Source organism: Sebastes umbrosus, chromosome 4, assembly GCF_015220745.1.
Source record: "Sebastes umbrosus isolate fSebUmb1 chromosome 4, fSebUmb1.pri, whole genome shotgun sequence".
In the NCBI taxonomy this organism is placed as follows: domain Eukaryota; kingdom Metazoa; phylum Chordata; class Actinopteri; order Perciformes; family Sebastidae; genus Sebastes; species Sebastes umbrosus.
This window is the reverse complement of record NC_051272.1, coordinates 26348280-26368113: the sequence shown is the minus strand read 5'-3', so window position 1 is coordinate 26368113 and position 19834 is coordinate 26348280. Positions and strand designations below refer to the sequence as shown.

Below are 19834 nucleotides of genomic sequence, written 5' to 3'. Positions count from 1 at the left end.
CGCAGGACAGACTGGGCCTCATTCGGCATCTCTAACGACTTCCTGACAGTTTCACTGTAGTTCCTCTGGCAACTCTCTACTTTCCGAGAGTCCTAATTTTTGTGAACGAGATCAAAGATGACAGCCATCAACAATTATGAGCAGCGAAGAGAAGTTTAAGAGAAAACTTTAGTAAAGTCTGACAGTTTGTTTGGCCAAGAAGGATTTTGAGAAAGCATTCTTCCCCCTCCCCTCCCCCCTGCATGTCTGCTTAGCAGCATCTCCCGACTATACCTCTGAATGTCATGATTTAGACGGTGTTAGAGAACAAATATATATTCCACAGGGATGGAGCAAATATGTTGAAATGCTTCAAATCCAATGTTGTTTTTTTGAAAGCTTTTATGGTGTTATAAGAATTAGGAGTGGCTCCAGAAAACAATTTTAATTGGCTTTCCAGCAGGTGGAGATAAATAACGGCCTCTCCCATGAGGATCGTGTGTGTGTGTGTGTGTGTGTGTGTGTTGTGTGTGTGTTGGTGGTGATGAGAGCTGAAGCAGGTGACAAAAAGAGGGAAAATTCATTACATCTCCTGTCCTGTCTTTCGTGTATAAATGCTGTTTAATGAGCCACTCTCATTAGCACTTTATTTTTTCAAGCTTCCGCTGAACGAGCCGCCACACTCATTGACAATTCTACAGGCGCACACACACACACACACACACACACACATGCACACTCACGCACGCACACACACACACACACACACACACACATACACACACAGTTTCTCTCAGACTAGATTTTAAAATCGTTTTGCGCCGGTGAGTGACCCTCCATGAGCTTTTTAGCTGCTTCTCATCTGACTCCTCCTCATCTCCTCTTCCTCCCACCTCTCTTTTCTCTCATCTTCTCCTCTTTCATCTCCGCTCTTATTGTCTTCTTCCACCCCCAAGCCATCGCCGACTCATCCTCTTCATCCTCTCCTTTCTTCATGAAGATTAAGGTGAAGCGGATCACGGGGCAGAGCGAGGCCATTTGGTCCGCACACAATAAGGCACAGAGAGTAAGAGGGGAGGAAGATTGATGGAGGAGATTGGGAGGAGAAGAAAGGAGAAGTAAAGATGAGAAGGGGGAGAGCAGGTGAGGCGAGGGGGACGTGACGACAGGTTGACAGGGTGATGAATAAAAGGATGAAACAGAAGTCAATGTGTAAAACACGTCATCTGGCTCAGTCAGTGGCTACGATATGATTCTCTGCAGAGCGTTCATCACTTATTCATCAGGATTTAATGGGCTTTCCGATGAAGATTGTGCAAAGGTAGTACAGTATGTTGGAAATGCAGTGGTGGAGTGTTGCACCGTCAAAGCTGAGCCTGTGTTCTTGAACTTTTATCCTTTTGAGAGCTTTTCACACCCTTAATGTACTATTTGGAGCCCCGAAACTGTCATAAGGCAGTACAAGGTTATCAGAGTCAAACATGTAACTGAATACATGAATAAATAATACTGTTAACTTAGAGCTGAAGTAGGCAAGTTTGAGCAAATATGAATATCACTATTTGCTGACAGTAGTACATGAGACATGTAATCTGAAAAAACTCATGTTCCTCTGGTGTCCTCCGGTGTTCCTAATGGCATCTGCAAGATTTCACAGAACGGAGGAAACGACCAATCAGAGCCGAGCTGGAGCCTGCCATCTCTGAGCAGCTGTCAATCACTCAAAAACTCCAATCAAACGGTCAAACCAGGCAGCGCTGATCAATAATGAATCCATTATCTGTTACTGTAATACCTATTTCTCACGTAAAATGTTTCAGAAACATCTTGTAGTGTACTGTTTAGCTGCAAAATGCTGGTGGGCGGTGCTTGGTATTTCCTCAACTGATCTCAACATGGCTGCCGGGTCACAAACGTTCTCATTTTACAGCTAAACAGTACACTATAACATTTTTCTCCATTTGATCGGAGTTCGCGAGTGATTGACAGCTGCCTCCGTTGAATGAACAGCCAATAGGAACGCTCTCTCTCTCTGAAATTACCTGTGATTGGCCAAAGTCTCCCGTCACGGACTAGATTTTCTAAAGCCTGGAAACAGAGCCATGAGGAGGTGCAGAAGTCTAGTTATCTCTCAGAACACTTTAATTATAATATGCTGAAAGGTTATTATGGATTTTTTTGCCCAATGATTCCAAAAATATTCTGCCTACTGCTGCTTTAATAATTAAAATTGTGTGCAAAGTTAATTATAATGCTTATACTTAGTAAAAGCTCCCCCTTTGATAATTTGTTCCAGAAAGTGAGGGCACCTTATAGAGTAGCTACATGGCAGGTTTAATGATTACAAATTGCCGATTGTCCCAAGGTGATTTCCCAGCAGTGCACAGGCAGCAGTGTGTACTCCTGAGTGTGTGTTTGTGAGGTGAGTGCCACCTGGTGCAGGGATTTCAGTTGAGGGCATTCCTGCAATCACAGTAACCCAGACACACACACACACACACACACATATATATTATATACACATGTAACACTAAGTGGTGTCAACTCTGATAGCAAGCGCATCCCTCAGCCTTTAGAACCTGGTGACCTGGGTACCGTTTCCCTGGTAACCAAGGAGCAAGATGCTATCGCCAGTGTGCTGGGTATTAAAGAAGTTAGACTCGGGGAATGAGGAGAGGAGGCAAGTGAGGGAATTAATGATGAAGAAAAGTCAGGGTGAGGAAAGAATTTCACAAGGTGCATGTGTAGAAAGAGTTGGAGAGAGAGAGAGATTTTTCATCTTCATCTTATCTGATCATTCCAACACGCATATTTTCACAACGACATGGCCATCTGGAATGAAGCTAAGTGGTGAGGGAGAGTGGTGTGAAAATGGTCAGCAGACGGCGCTTTGTTTCATGTACGTATCGTAACAATGGCTTGTACAGTATATCCGCCGTCCTCGGTCTTCCGGTTTCCCTTTTTGAATTACGAATAGTGGTAGTTGGCTGTTGGCTGTAGTCTTTGCGGTGTGTTCGAGTGCAACATTTTGGCCAAGACAAAGGTGACATGAGGCGATACAACAGTTGGCCTTTGTCACTATTAGTTCTCTGATGTTGGTTTGGTGTGTCTGGGCCTTTATTGTACTGTTTAGCTGCAAATGAGAAAGTTTGTGACCCAGCCGCCATGTTGAAAACAGACGAGCCAAAACTAAGCCGGCCTGAGCAAACTTTCTCATTTTACAGCTAAACAGTACACTACAAGATGTCTCTGAAAACATTTGAGGCGATAAATAGGCATTACCGCTACATAATCCTGATTCATATTTGATCAACACTGCCTTGTTTGACAGTTTGATCTGAGTTTGCGAGTTTTGCAAGCAGTGATTGACAGCTGCATTAGAGACTTCTCGACTCCGTTTTCCTTCGGGCGCGGTGAAAACTTGCAAATGCCATTAGGGGCACTAGAAGGAGACAGAGGTACATGATTTTTTCACAGATTAGCTGTCTTGTGCACTACTGTCAGGATATATATACATTATATATATATATGTATATATATAGAGAGAGATAGATTTATATACATTTGCTCAAACTTCCCATCTGCAGCTTTAAGAAACAAGTGAAGGCGCAAAAAAAGAAGCTGAAGGAGAGTTGATATAACAGCAGAGTTTGAGATAAGGCAAGAGGTCAGACTAAGTGAGAGGAAGAGGTGATGGAGGTCAAAAACACAGCTCCACATTTTTCTCATGGCTGCCATCACTGTCTGGATGAGGAGGAAGCTAAGCAGCTCAGTCAGTGAAACTGATTCCTGATTACATGGTTTCATTTCGTCATTCAGCTGCTGAGTGGTACATTTCCTAAAACCTTTCAACTGTCAGTATAGCCTATAGTTTATCTCTTTCCTGTAAGACTTTTGTTGCACTTGTGTATGACTGAGCTACAGACAGAGCTAGCACTAACACTGGCTCTACCAGTCATAGGTCACGTCAGTGGCGGCTACAGAGATACCACATGAAGACCATAAGAATTGTGATTGGTAAGCTTGGGCTTTCCCTGACGTTTTTGATGCTGGTGGAGATTGTTGATAGTAAAAACAACATGTTGAAGAGTCCTAGGTCCTAGCATCTCCGCTGTACACCCTTCTGCTCATCGCTGGTCTCTATTACTGAGAATCCAAAAATGCAAAAACTTAACAGTCTGTCACCAGGTAGTCTTCGTATTGATGCTCACTTTATGTCTACCACACACTAGGAGACTTTGATAAGACTTTTAAAAGACTAAAGTCTGACACCCTCTCACATCTAAAGACCATGTGTCTTAAGTCACAGTTTTTAGTAACTGACTATAATATTCTGCAAAGACTGGGGAACTTGCAGGGTCACTATTTACTCACCGGGGATTTCGAGAGTTGCAGCTTTTTTCTTTCTCCACTCTATCGTGGTACCAATGGGAGAACATATCAAAGTGGCACTCTTGTTCACTTCACAACTCCACCAGTTTTTCCATGTTTACTTCCTACCCCGTTTGCTGCTTCCTGTTTGGTGCTGGAGAGAGCGGACCTATTGGTTGTTGACAATGTTCATGTCATTGAACTTACGGTGATATTAAACTTGTTTGATTTTATCGTAACGTCAAGACGAGAAAAGGACTGACATTACGAGCTTGCACTGAGTTTTATGACCACCTTATACTAAATCGATCGAGATCACAGGAGCATGCTGCAACTCTAGCAAAACACTTGTGATTTTTATTCCGACATTGGAAATATATCTGCAACAGTGAAATCGATTAAAAAGTTGTTTGGTGTAAGGTCAGCATTAGTTTCACATTTTAAAAAAAGCAATATAATATAAAACACAAATGGCATTCCTATCAGTCTCAGCTGTATTTTGTGTTTAGTGCTAATTACAGTAGCAAATGTTAGCATGCTAACATGCTAAACTGGTGAACATGGTAAACATTATACCCATTTAGCATCAGCATGTTAGCATTGTCATTGTGAACATGTTTGCATGCTGATGTTAGCATTTAGATCAAGTATTGCTGTGCTTATAAGTACAACTTCAGAGATGCTATAGCATGGCTGTAGAGTCTTAAGCTGTGTCTCAATTTGGATACTTCCATTAGTACACTTACGTATATGTAGTACACTATGTACATAGTACTGTACAAACACACATCACCTCCTGCCAATTGCAGCCACTTACAACCTGCCGTTTTTATGTTCAAAATGGCACGTCGGCACTGTATACTACACACTTCAGCTACTATGAGGCTCTGTCTGTGTATAAATCCAAATCTCATCAATCCCCATGTGTCTCTAGGGGCCCCATTTCCCATCGAGCAGCACAGATGTTGTCAGCTTTGGCTGTCTTTGCTCTCTGCAGATCCTCTCATCTTAGCGCTGGACATTTCTTCAATCCTCTCTGTTTTTATAGACTTATTTCAATAAAAATCAAGCTCATCTTACTTGTATTTAGGAAGCTTACACTGTTCTATAACAACACATAGTCATATAAATAAGGACTGCCTGGTAGCCTATACCTTAAACCAATTTACCAAAGTTATTCATAGCTGCAGAGGTTTTAGTACTTTTTTTGATGAGGCAGCAGTTGATTTTTAACCTGCAGATCAGAAGTTACAATAATCATTTAAATCTCCATCCATGAAACCAGTCTGTACTGTAACAGAACAACCTCTCCCTCCTCTCTATCTATCCTACATTAGCATTGCAGATAGAGTATTTCCCGTCAGCTTCATCCTCACAACGCAGCAGGGAAGCAGCCAGCATGTTGTACATACATTATACCTGTCTGTACCTTGTTTAGCTGCGAGGTGTTGTTCTGCACATAGCGCAGCTGGACAGTGTGAGCGTCCAATCCACCAACTATGTGACTGACTGACTGACTGCATCCTCAGTGTCTCCCACAACTGGTAATGATGTGGACATGAATAATTTGTGCGCGAGTGTGTACGTGACCGTGAGAGGGAAAGAAAGAGGACTGGCAGAGTGCGTGTTGTGTTGTCAGCTGGGTGTGTGTTGACTGATGAGGTTACACCCAAAGCATGAATAATGCAGAGGACTGTAGGAGTGAGAAAGAGAAAGCCAGTGTGTTTGTGTGTGTGAAAGAGAGCGATGGATGAGAGATGGATGGGTAATTGGGTGAAAGGAGAACAGAGAGAAAGGAACTCCACTTAGGAATTAAATATAGAGTTGAGGGAGTGAGGAAGTAAAACACAAAGAAACAGAAAACTCAACACAATGTACAGTACATCGTCTTCCTTCTCTCCTATAACCCCCTTGATTTTCTCCCCCTCTGAACTTCCAGTTTTTTCCCGCCTCCTTTTATCTCCATTTCCTGGAGCTCCTACTCTCCCTCCTACTGTTTCTTCTCGCCTTCCACCACCATCATCCTCCTTGCCTCCCTCCATCCTCGTCTCCCTCTGAAGGCTGATGAAGCTGGCATGATATCTGAAGAGCCTGTATGTTTCTGATGCCTGTTAGTGGGCTCGCCTTCTGTTTAGAAACAAACTCAGGCACTCTGCCTGCTGTTAACCACTTCCACACTTCCAACTGTCACTTAAATCGCTCCAATAAACCAAATATTTGGTAAATTATTATCTTTTTTTTTTTTTTTTATAGCTGTGTTCAACATATGATGAGTTTGTTCCTCTTGCTATTCCTGTTACAGTTAGCTTTCTGGTGTCTGTGGCTCATATACAGTTTATGATCAGACCGTGGCAAAAACAGGCTTCTCATTTCTAGCTGTTGACTGGAATCACAACTATCGCTGGCAGATTTTATCAGCTGTTGCTCGCTAGATAATAAGGCTAACGTTAGCTCAGTGAATGGTTTGAAAACGCTGCTTAGCTTACGTTAGGGCGGCACGATTATGGCCAGAATGATAATCACGATTATTTTGATCAATATTGAGATCACGATTATTTATCACAATTAGTCATAGATTTTAGGGACAAAATATTTTTTTTTTTATTGCAATTTCACTTCCATGTTGTGCTACGTTCCAGCCGTAAAAAAATCTAAATATTATCTTTTCACTTTGTTATTGCCATCTATAGTAGTTATTTATATAAAAACAAACTATTCAATTTGCTTCAATTAAAACACAACTTGGCATTATTAGTTCTAATTATATATTATAAGCTGCTTGAAGCCAGCGTTAGGAAGTTAAACAGGTCGTATTTCCCTCTCTATTATCTATTTTATATTGCTGTGAAAACATCTCCTTCAAACAACTGGATTCATTCAAGTTCAAGATTACATTTGAACGCATCATGATAGCATTATAATTTACCATCGTCCAATAAAACACACCATAATGTAAATAGGGCTGACCGATAAATCCTATTTCCATCGTCATCGTGATGTGAACATGCGTGATGAACGCATCGCAAAAGGCTGTCTGAAACTGTCTGTGTGTCCGGGGAGTTTATTGTGAAGGGAGGAACGGAAGGCGTGAAGCGGTGCAAACTACGTAGCCTGCGTGTTATTAATTTATTATCTTCATAAAGTGTAGGAGCACAAAATCCTCGGCTACACAAGCTGAAACTAAAGCTGGCAGAAGGCTGTGTAGTCTAACTGTTAGTAAGTTAGTTTGACACATATCTTACTTGTAAACTCATCTGCTGGCTAAGACAAAGCAGCCCCTCCTCTCTCCACCAGGGTTAGAGTTACCTGCAGCAGTGAATCACATCAGCAGAGGGAGGAGGACAGAGGACAGGATGAATGACTGATACTGACTGATGGAGGAGGACAGAGGACAGAAGGAATGATACTGACTGATGTCTGTGTTCTTCAGTCTTTATAAACTTCACTCAGGAATATTATTTCTTTAATTTACATTTTAGATTTGTTTCCAGTGAGATATTAATGACTTTATATAGTGACTTTGTTGTTGTAAACATTACTGTTGTAAACCACATTTAGCCTAGTTATATATAAAATAGATGTATCTGTATAGCTAATATGCACGCTTCAATATTTGTTTATTTATCGCAAGTCATATTGTCATTGCGATATTGAACAATGTTATCGCACATCTCAGATTTTCCTCATATCCTGCAGGCCTAAATGTAACTCAATGGAAATAAATATTGTTGTTGGTCGCACAATGCGCCTGACATTTAGCAGGTTTGTCTTTGTGTGTGTGTGTATGTGTGAAACCTCGCCCTGTACTCCTCCTCGAGGAAACATCACAACCAAAAAAACAACTGCTAATTCAAAATGAACAGAACTGTTGATTGTTTTTACGTCAAGAAAAATACTGTGATGCCCGTTACACCTGACCCCTGTAAAAAGTGAAAAAAAAAATCACTGTAAAAAAATCTGTGTGCACCTAAATTATGTGCTGGTGCACCTAAATGAAAAAGTTAGGCGCACCAGTGCAACCAATGTAAAAAGTTAGTCTGGAGCCCTACCTATAGGGAAGATTTGCCCTGTATGTGTCCATCCTGTTAGATTTATGTCTCATGCTCTAAGGAGCTACAGCTACAGACAGCGGCCACAAAATATTAGCAGAGGATAGATGCTGATAGTGCAGAGTGTGTGTGTGTGTGTGTCCATGCAGGTTAGTGTCCTGCTAATGGACTGGTAGATGTCTCCAGAGGAGGGGCAGCGGATGGTCACGCTCTCTCTCACACACACACACACACACACACACACACACACACACACACACACACGCGGTGTACATGCACGTGGCTGAACTCTCTATGGTGATTGTTGCAGCTGGGATGTCCTCATCACGAGGAGCTAAGATGGTATAGTGAAAAAGGATAGGAGCAGAGGAGAATAATAACCAAGAGAAACAGGCTGTGTGTGTGTGTGTGTGTGTGTGTGTGTGTGTGTGTGTGTGTGTGTGTGACACACTGACTTAAAAAAGCTACGAGACTGTGAGAGTTTGTGGTTACTGAGGGATACCAGGACAGTGGGAAGAGACATTTAAAAGCAATATCATTCTCAGTGTGAGAGGTCTGCTGCTCAGATATCATTTCCTGCATACTGCTAAAATGGTGTTGCTTAGAGACATATTGACTAGGGTTGCTAGGATACCATTTTAATTGGTTGATGTGTGAAGCCGAGGCAGGGTTGTGGGGGTTTTCGGAGGTAGCGGGCCAGCCGGGGAGCTGCACTTGTGCTTCCCCAACACATCAAACCTCTGTTATCCTCGCAGATAGAGACCTACTGCAGAGAGACTATGCTGGCTCTGCAGAGACTTGTGAAATAGAAGTTGATACCTATTGAGCTGTGAAATAAAAGAAACACCACCACAACACAACTTCTCACAGCAGACAATTGCTGCAGCACAAACAACTTTTATTGGTTAGCATGGCAAATAAAAGATCAAACCAATAGAAGGTGATAAAAATTCTAAAAATAGGCAGCTCAGGAAACCTCCAGAGAGCATACCTTACTAGGCTGAAATGTGGGCGTTGTACTGCCTGAAGCTGTTTGAAGACCAGTTGAAAGGAAGAGCACGAGCAGAAAACTGCTCACAGGCTACACGCTGGAAACTACAAGCTGTGCATTCTCTTCTCTTCTCTTCTCTTCTCTTCTCTTCTCTTCTCTTCTCTTGAGACGCGAGTTTAGAGACTACGACCGGATTGTCTAAATCGGCGTCAGACGATAACCGATGGTTTCCATGATTGCATTGCGGCCAATGCGTTTCACCTGTTTTGCTCTGTTCTGTACCAGCAACGTGATCTGATCCCTACTTGGAATATTTTGCAGTTTGGATATGATCGACAACTGTGTTAGAGAGTACTTGGCTCTGATTGGTTGGTTGTCTTTGAGCGAGGTGGAATCTTGTGAATGTCATCCCAACTTTGTCAGACCATTCAGTGTCACTTTTTCTGTCGCTCTAAACACGTGCGTAACAACCCCTTAACGTCACTTTTCTCTTTCAGTAAACACATGCTTCATGGTGTGAATTAAACAGAAACACTTGCTCAGGATTGGGCACCAAAACCACTAAGCTAGGTTTAGTTTAGTTTTTAGTTTAGTTGGGCTTAAAATGACTATGTTTTTACAGTGCAAATGTGACTTGCCGTTGTGAACACAGGACATGAATGAACAACTGATTGTGAAGTGAAAGTGAAACTTAGCGCACGGGCCATTAACAGCAGTCTCCTGGGTGAAAGCCCTGTGTTGTTTGGGCCCAACGGAGAGAATATACAGCATTGGGTTCATACCTGTTTAGCATGGAAGGCCTTAGTTGGAACATTCTCTCATCTCTTCGGACATATTTCCTATTGGATTTTATTAGCCCTGACCAACCAGAAGTTACATTTTTAATTTTGTAAGTTTTTCATGTATTTCATGCAAACTTTTTCGAACTTCTCCTAAAGGGGTTTATCAGATTAGTTTCAAATTTGGTTGTGTGACGTTAAAATGCGAAGGAATAGTCGACACCTCGAATGATGTCATTGGTTATACACTTGGGTCAACTGTGATTGTTTTTAAATGTGCTATACAAATACATAAAAATACAAAACAGTTGACTTGACATCTGACAATATGCTATTTTAGGCACTTTACAGCTATGGGACTTTCAAATCTTCTCCTACAGGATTCACCAGATCCATTTAAAATTTTATCAGCAGAATCTCAAGACCTTCACAATGCAGATAAAATGCAGATAAAATGCAGTAAAAACACTCTAGTACTAACTCCTATTTCCTTGTTGCTCAGTATACCTCATGATCCAACTTTATAATTGTATTGCTTTGTCATGTTGCACACCAACATACTACTACTGCTGAAGCTTGAGTTTGTGTTTTTTTCTGATTAGATGCCAGTGTAATATTATATGTCTGGTTTGAATTGCATAGTGTACGCTTCAGTCTTTCATCAGCCTACATTCTTGTCACCTCCATATCTCCACTAAGCTTCCACATTTCCTTCTGAGACACTGAAGATGGAATAATTTACCCCTAACTAGACCAACCTCTATAATCACTGATTACCACCTACAACTCCCTGTAATCAGCCACCGCCATCTTATGACAAAAGAGTGTGTGTGTGTGTGCTGCAAAGGAACGCTGTGCTGTACATATGTGCAGATGCGTAGGTGGATGATAATGAGGAGATTTCTTGTTAACCTTCAGAAGATGAGATGAAACACATGAGATCAGAAACAAATACACACACTCTACACACACTCACGGCTTAGTGACCCTGCTGGCTCGGTCAATTACTCCTACCAGATACATTTTTTCTGATCTCATAAACAACACGTCACCTCCACTTTGTTATAAAAAAAACCCTGATAGCTAAAAACAGTGGCCACACAATCCAAGCCACTTATTTCAGGGCACATTGCAGCTCTCTGCATATAACCTGTGTGTGCTATTTAAAATGAAGCCTTTGATGATGTGTGAAAATATATACAATGACAATATTGAACATTATACTGTAGGTGTGATACGTTCTGGAGAGCTCTGTCATCAATCTTCACACAAAACCAGGCACATCAACACGAGCACACACACTCATTCCTCCTGCCTTGAACTCACACACACACACACGCTCGCAGATGCTAACAATAATACACACTGTGGCTAATCACCAGGGTGTGTTCTGTGACGGTATCTTCTCCCGGGTCAGTGATCTGTGTGAATTATAGATCACAGCTTTTCTATCCCAGGTTTTGTAGCCTGGCCCCGTGGGACACGCTCAGCAGAGGGTGAGACGGTATGATAGACATATACAGGAAAGGACAGAGAGGAAGAAAGTGAGGGGAGAGGAAGACGGAGTGAACTGTGGAGCAAATTTTTAAATAGAATTTTCAATTTCACAACACACTGCCTTTTTTAGAAGATACAAATAAACTTACACTACATTCATCAGTACTTTGATTTTCATAGGCAACGCTGGATCACCACACGGGCAAAGTGGGCAACTGCTTTGTGTCTCTGAACCACTGAAGTACAGTATCAGATGATAAAGCTTTGGGTCCTACTTCATACTGTATACCTTATCTTGTGGCCTGTCTTGTGCAGGATCCTTGTGTACACCTTTATCATTTCAGTTTTGTGCTTATGTTTCCTGTTCTGAATGTCTTTCATTGAATTATGATACAAAAACTGAGACCCAGTGGTAATCCAGCAGAGAAAAATGCTACAAATGGGACAGAGTGTTAGTAACAGATGGTAAACAGGGGCCCAGCAGAAAATTTTGTCCCCTGGTATCCTCTTGACCTCGCCAAGCTCAACACTTTGTCCACCATTGTTCAGTTATGATCTTACTCCTCATTTCTCAGAAGAGGAGTTGTTAGGGCTTTTCCCACTTAGACAAATGAGCGCAACCGGCCAATAACTGTGGAATGCAGGTGTGACTGTTGGGTTGTTGGTTTCGAAAAGTAACTAAAATTGCCCAAAATCTACAAATATCTATGTTACAGTTGCCAATAGACGGGTTTATTGTCTACATACATGTATACCTTACTGGATGCGTGCGCATTCAGGGGGCCAAACCACTTTGGCAGCCGGTCACAAGATTGCAGTCAACCATTGTGATCAACGTAGATTTTGCATTGTTTGTACATTCTTGTTGACAATACTAGACCCCCTGCAGATTTGACCAGCAGATACCATTATTATATGATGTATTAGTGTGAGATTTGATTATGTTAAATCAGACATAAGTGTGATTTGACTTGGGGGATCACGGTTTGTTTGGTTGACACTCCGGTCAGAGTTACGTGAGCCCCTCTTGATGGCCGCCGCCAGACACTTTTCCTTAGCGATTCCTCAACAGGTTTAACGTTAATATAAAACTGGAGACTTGGATTTTGGTCTAGTTATTAGTACAACCAGTCACACAGCAACTCTTTGTATGTCGGGCAGGTGAACATTAACATTAGACCCCTTGACAGCTCTCTATTAAATAGCGCGTTGCTGGTTGCTAGCTAACGTTAGAGGTTAGCCCTCAGATGGAAAGGTAACGTCAAAAGTCAATACAATATTGCAGATATGTCCGATTCAAATTCAAACGAACGTTAGCTAACGTTAGCTTCCACGGACGCTTGTTGTTGTGACCACGGTGGAGGAGGAGTGGCTGCCCCGGTGGAGTACCAGACGGCTTCCCTACAAAAATGTAAAATTATGGCATACCGGAGTGAGCGTTCCCCCGTCATAGTCACAGATTTTTGGAAATTAATTAACAACACAAAACAATGACAAATATTGTCCAGAAACCCTCACAGCTACTGCATTTAACATAAAAAATATGCTCATATCATAACATGGCAAACTGCAGCCCAACAGACAACAACTGCTGTTAGTGTGTCAGTGTGCTGACTTCACTATGACTTGCACAAAACTGCATGTGATTATCATAAAGTGGGCATGTCTGTAAAGGGGAGACTCGTGGGTACACATAGAACCCATTTTCATTCATATATCTTGAGGTCAGAGGTCAAGGGACCCCTTTGAATATGGCCACGCCAGTTTTTCCTCGCCAAAATTTTGCCTAAGTTTGGAGCGTTATTCAGCCTTCTTCCTGAAAAGCTAGTATGGCATGATTGAACGTATGCAACAACCCAAAAATAAATCGCAATTACACATTAAAGAAATTAGTGACGCATAATAAATGTGAGTGCTTAACCTGCATAACGCTGTAGAGAAAATATATCAGCATGCTCAATATGCCAAATAAATGTTGTGCCGTATCAAGAATCTATCAGCATTTTCTTATTTAATGACTAAGTGCCTATAATGGACTCATAATGCATTCATAATCTCTTCAAGAAAACCGACAAAATTCCTATTTATCATTTCTGTTTATTCAGACGTGTATCCCACTTTGGTAATTGAATCTCAGCATGGTAGTCATTAGTGAGTCATCAGGGTAAAATGGCAAATAAAAAATGGTACCACAGGCCTAAATTCTATAATCATAGGGATTTTTGTTGTGTTACAGATAGATGTGTGTTTTACACTCTGAGTGGATGCTGTTGAAAATCAGAACAGGCTGACTGGACTATTCCACACATTAGCCTCCTCTAAGTCTGCGTGCTTGCATGTTTGAGTGTATGCGTGTTTGTGTGAAGACACGTGTGCCATTGACTGTGATAATGGAAGTCAATACGGCCTGTGTGATTCTGCGTCTCACGGGAGCGTTTGTCTTTGATTAGAGAGCAGCAGAGAACGGCTGAGTGCGCAGGACCCTTAATTGTCTCCCTGAACCACTGCACCATGACTTCTGACAGTAAAGCTGACATGACTGACTGACTCTGCTCTCTGGAGTGCATATGTAGTCAATGATGGCCTGGAGTTTGATAGTGAGGTTTTTGTGTGTTATTCCGACACGTCTTTGGCCATAAACATGTCTGAGCAGCACGTGAAATTTGACGGTTCAGTTTCTAGTAATCGTCAAATGTGAAATATCAAAGTTGAGCCTCAAAGTCAGTTGACTGTTTGCTAAACCCCACCCCCCTTAGTTTACTTTTGCTTCACCTTCTGTTTTTAGACAGCACACATGCAATTTACAGTGATAATGGCAGATAGTGGCAGATTTACCATTTGAAATACACATTTATTGAAAGAACTGGTCCCAGCGGCGCCGGAATGAGTTTTGAAGTGGGGGGGACATCCAGTTTTGGACGACGTAATACAGTGTTTCCCACAGGATTTTGTGAGACTCTGGTGGGTGGACGTTGTGCTCTAGTAAACAATTTAATCATAAACACATAAGTTGTATATGAACGTTGATGACACGGCAAAAAGTCACACCCACAAAGCTTGGTAAATGAGACAGGGTCCGTGTTTCAAGACGGGTGGGTTTGTCGACATTCCCGCAGACCCCTGACGTATTGAGGACAGTCTGCACCAGTTGACAGTCACGCTGGAAGCCCCGTAACGTTACATAAATTGGGTATGATTGGGTATCCCCATTGTAGCCATTTCATTGTAGTGAGACCATTTTTTTTCACTTGACCTCACTGTATAAAATGACCTGTCGTGACCTCTAGGATAATCACAGCCTCATGAAACTTTACAACCACAAACTAGAGACCTAGAGCATTCAGAGGATGGATGGCTTTCTTAGGTAGATTGACAATAAGGGGGTTTCTGAGCACTTTCCATAACAGAAGTGCTCGCCATCCAATTCCTGAAAAATGCAATTTTTGCAGAAATCTCTAAATGTCAAAAGTTTTTTATACCAAATCACAGCATGGCTTTTTCTGTTGTGTTCGTCATGGTCTTGGTGTCTTAATGTGGTATTTTGGAGGGATTATTGATAATTTTTTATCAATTCTTGAGTGGTTAAAAAATGGTTAAATTTAGCACCAAATCTGTGTAACAAATGATATCAACCCAAAAATTGCTGCAACAACTTATGAGACATAATAGAGCATGAGAATGGCCATCATATACTTCTATCATAACGTTCTAAGCCCTAAACTTTCACAAATTATTTTGATTAACTAATTCATGTTTATTTTTCATTTATGACTAGAACAACTTGACAGACTCAAATTAAATTTCAGGTTCCCAGCATTCAGATGATGTACACCACTTCTATGTGACATCTACTGTTGACCTGCTATCTCCCCCTAAAGACCCCGTCTACCCCCTAAACTGACAAAAAGGGATCTAAAGTGGGTCATAGAGGGTTAAAAGCACAGAATTGTGCTTATTAGAGTCTCGTACACACAATTTCAACATGAGGAGAAATCCAAAGCTTGACAGCCCTGCTGTGCCATTAGTTACGGTTGCTAAGCTACGATTGGACAGTCACCGTTCGAGGGAGGTGTTTTTAGCGAACAGTCAAATCCCTGAATAATTAAAAGGTGGCAGCGATAAGGTCATAAGAGTTAGAGCAGGAGCTCTAGTCTTATCTGAAGCAGCCAACTCCTCTGACTGTTCACCATGTTCACCCTGTCAGCAGTGCAGCTCAGGGACTCTTTGATGCTGTCTCCAGGATGTCATCTCTTTTTTCACTCCCCTCTTTGAGAAAGTCTTGCTCAGGTTAATAAACTTCAAACTTTGAATAGATTTCCTCCTCAAGGTTTCATTGAAGCAGTGGTGACAATTTAAAACCGGTCTATGAGAATGATTGATTACCTATGGATCAATGCTGTGTGAGCTGAATGTATGATCTGCAATGTTCAGTTTGTCTACGAGAGTCAGTGTTGTTTGGAGTAGTGATTGACGCTGATAACTGAAGATTGCTTTGATTTCAAGCCATATTTCTGTATTTGTCATAATGCTGTTGTGTTTAATAAGAGACGGAGGATAACATTTCAGTCTGGCCGTGCGTTATTCCTGCTGAATCTGAAACAATATACAGTATAACCTCAAAACAGCACTTCTAATTCCCCACGGGCCAGGCTTTAAGCTCAGACTAAAAGCTTTTTAAGGTTTGAAACAAACTTTCAGGCCAAAGTCCTAACAGTGAATCAGGGGGAGACTCGGAGGGAGAAGAGGAGAAGATTGAGGAGTGTGAGGGAAAGGAGAGGGGGAAGACGGCAGCAGAGAGAGTGAAAGATACTAGTCTATTTTTACTTGTTATTTTTGCCTCCCTGCACGCTGCCTGTCCACCTTGAGAAGCCCTTCGACCGGCAAATGGATGCAAGGAAGGAACTCAGAGAGATTTGTGCAGGAAAATCTTTTCAGAGGAGTGAAGGGAACACAGTGAGAAGAGAAGCTGCTGCGCTGTGATGTGTGAAAGACAGAGGATAAAGGGACTTTTTTAACCCTTTTTTTTTTTTTTAAATAGATTTTTTATGGACATTTTGGTATTAAAGGAACAGTCTGTGATATTTCGGGGGATCTATTTGAAGAAATGGAATATAATATTCATAACTATGTTTGTGTATTATCACCTGAAGCTAAGAATTATTGTGTTTTCGTTAGCTTAGCTTTTTTATGGGATGCAATGGGAATGAAGATAAAAGACAAGAACAACTTTCTACCAACTAGCGAACCCTACTCTATAGTAGTTTGTAAATTCCCTTTTATTTATTTTTTAGCCCACCACCACCCCCCCTCTTCGGAGGACTAAATTTACTTTCTTTTTCAAATTAGGAAAAAAAAAGTGATAATACTAATAATAATTATAATCTAAATCATAAAGATAACAATGTTACTTAAAAAAAAAAAAAAGTAGTGCAACATATAAACAGACAACAGTGGACACATGCATGTAAACAGACAAATATCAACAGTTACAGAAAGCAAGGAGCTGACAGACATAGAACACAGACATAGACTTTTCCTCTCTTATGTATTAACTGTGTAAGATGGGGTATGGGTAAGGGTTAATGGTGATATGAAGATGATAGTAGTGACGGGTGGCATTTAGCTTTTCATAATGAGCCCTTCATATCTACATAGGAAGCGGGTCCTCTTCACAGAGTCTGCCATGTTGCTCCGCCATGTTTCTACAGTAGCCCAGAACGGAGAAACCAAACACTGGCTCTAGAGAGAGCCTTTCGCTTTTGTTCACGTTTTTACATTACCTGAAGGTCACCGTAGTTCTCTGACACGCTTGTGAAACTGTGGTAATGTGAGCTGCAGAGTTCAAAACCGTGGTACCGCCAGTCTGACTTCCGTTCCTAAAGTAGTGTTATTATGATATTGATGGCCTCTGAGCAAGGCGAACGGCGTTACTATGGTTTTACACTCGGCGGCTCACGTTACCACAGTCTTGGAAAAGGAGGAGTGAGTGGAGGGGTCTTCACTCAGCTAGATGTCCCCAAATCCTACACACTGTACCTTGAAAACCTTTGACTGAATGACTCGCTTCTAGTTTCAAGTAAGGTTTATAAATGACATACACGATCATGGTATTTTTTCTTCTCTTTTGTTTCCTCAGGTTTATGAGAGAGGAACCAACGTGGAGCAGTTTGTGACCCGTTTCCTGCTGAAGGAATCAGCCAATCAGATCCAGTCTCTCCTGAGCTCTGTGGAGAGTGCCGTGGACGCAATTGACGAGCAGCACAGCCAATCAGGGTGAGACAATGAGGGCGTCACTGTGTCCGGCTGTTGGAATGCCTTTGCGTGTGTGTGTGTGTGTGTGTGTGTTTGTTTGTGTTCATGACTGTACACATGTACCATTGCATTATGTGTAAAACTCAGATTGTCAGCAGTGATAATGGAAACCAAACAGTGTTTCAAGCGCAAATCTTTTCTGGTTAAATTGTCTGTCGCTCACACACAGGCTCGCACGCAAGCACACACACATACACACACACACACACAGAAACAGGTTCATCTTGTTAATCCCATTTTCATCACCCTCTATTTATCTCCCTATCCCTTATACATCTTCATCATCTCCTGTGGATCTTTCCTTCACCCCTCCACGATCTCACACTATTTTCTCATCATTTAATTCCTGTTTTCTTTCCTCCCCCTTCTCCCTCCCTCTGTTTTTCAGTCATCTACCTGCCAAGGTGAGTCCACGGATGTCAGAGAGGCGCAACGAAAACATCGTCCCTGACTATCCCCCAAACAACAGAGTTAGCGCCAGGGAGGCTGTCAGGACCATCAACACTGCTTCAGGTGACACACACACACACACACACTGCAGCACCTCCTCTGAATTTATGGTTGGAGACCATCCGTCATGCGCTTGTACTGTATGATTAGCCTCATATCCACAATCTTTAGTGAGGGGACATCACTTTGGGTGAGCGCAAATCAAACTCTGCCCGCCACTCAGCAGTTTTTCATCCACTGTATACACACACACACACACTCACCCCTACGTGATTTACTCTCCATTGTAAAACACCTCAATCAGCCACCTGCACAGGTTTGCTGCAGCTTTCCTACAGCGGACAGCGTACTGCAGATAAACTGGTGGAGGGAACAGGGTTTAGAGACGTGAGACGGGGGAGGGAGAAAGAGGGGAGGAAGGAGGGAGAGTGAAGAAGTTGAAGGTGAGGGAACGAGAAATGGAAAGAAGGCTGAAGAAGCAAAGGAAGAAGGTAGAGAGTTGGTTAATGATGGGGCTGGGACGATACACCCATCTCCCGATTTGACTATCAAAATACTTGGGTGCCGATTCGATATGTATTGTGATTCGATATTACGATTTATTGTGATTTTTGTTAAGTTTTATAACACTAGACCATGGGGAAAGTTATTTAGGAAAATATCTAAATTAATACAGTAAGAATGTTTGATTTTCAGCATGTATGTAGTCAGAGACGTTCTGAAGTCAAATATATCATTATGTCATTGTCAGGCATTATTTATTAATTTTTTTTCCAGCAACCCAAAAATCTAAGAATGAAGACATTTCCCTCACAAATTAGTAATTAATTTATTACTTTGAATTTATAAGGGACATGTAGTGTTTTATACTCCAATCAATCTTATTTCCATATATGTATTTTGTATATACAGTTCCTTTTTTTAACACATTATTTTGAAAACCAGACGTACTCACACGTGTATACTTTCGCTTACTTCGCCAAGTCTATCGCTAGCTCTCCTGTTAGCTATGTTTTCTTTAAACATCCATGGTCAGCTCCATGAGGGCCGTTTAAATGCATTTAACATAAATGTCAGTATGTGGGTGCTCTACGGTTGTAGCGTCGGCTGATTTGAACACGGAGATGAGAGTGACGGCTGGCTTGACCGCACGATACCGCAATACAATAACGTTACCTGTCTGTGACAGAGTTATCATGCAGCTTTAGCCGTGATGTCTAGCTCTGCTTTTCCTGGCAATGAGTGAAACCCAAAGTGTTTCCATACTTTACTGTATGTGTAGTGTGTAACACTTTGGATTTAAATTGTGAGGGTGCAGGTCGTATCCAAGCGGACCCTCTTTGTTTTGGTTGACGGATATGACTTAATATTACTCAGACTACAACAATAAAAGCGGTAACTTCCTT

At 41.7% G+C, this 19834-nt stretch overlaps 1 protein-coding gene across 2 annotated transcripts in view; it reads left to right on the top strand.

Annotated features, from left to right (window-relative positions):
- The window catches only part of necab2 (N-terminal EF-hand calcium binding protein 2), a 154129-nt gene that overhangs the window by 66752 nt on the left and 67543 nt on the right, over positions 1-19834 (top strand). For both annotated transcript variants that reach the window (XM_037766615.1, XM_037766614.1), the window contains exons 6-7: positions 17803-17939; positions 18367-18491. In XM_037766615.1, coding sequence (XP_037622543.1) covers positions 17803-17939; positions 18367-18491 — 262 coding nt within the window. The remainder of the gene's footprint in view (positions 1-17802; positions 17940-18366; positions 18492-19834) is intronic.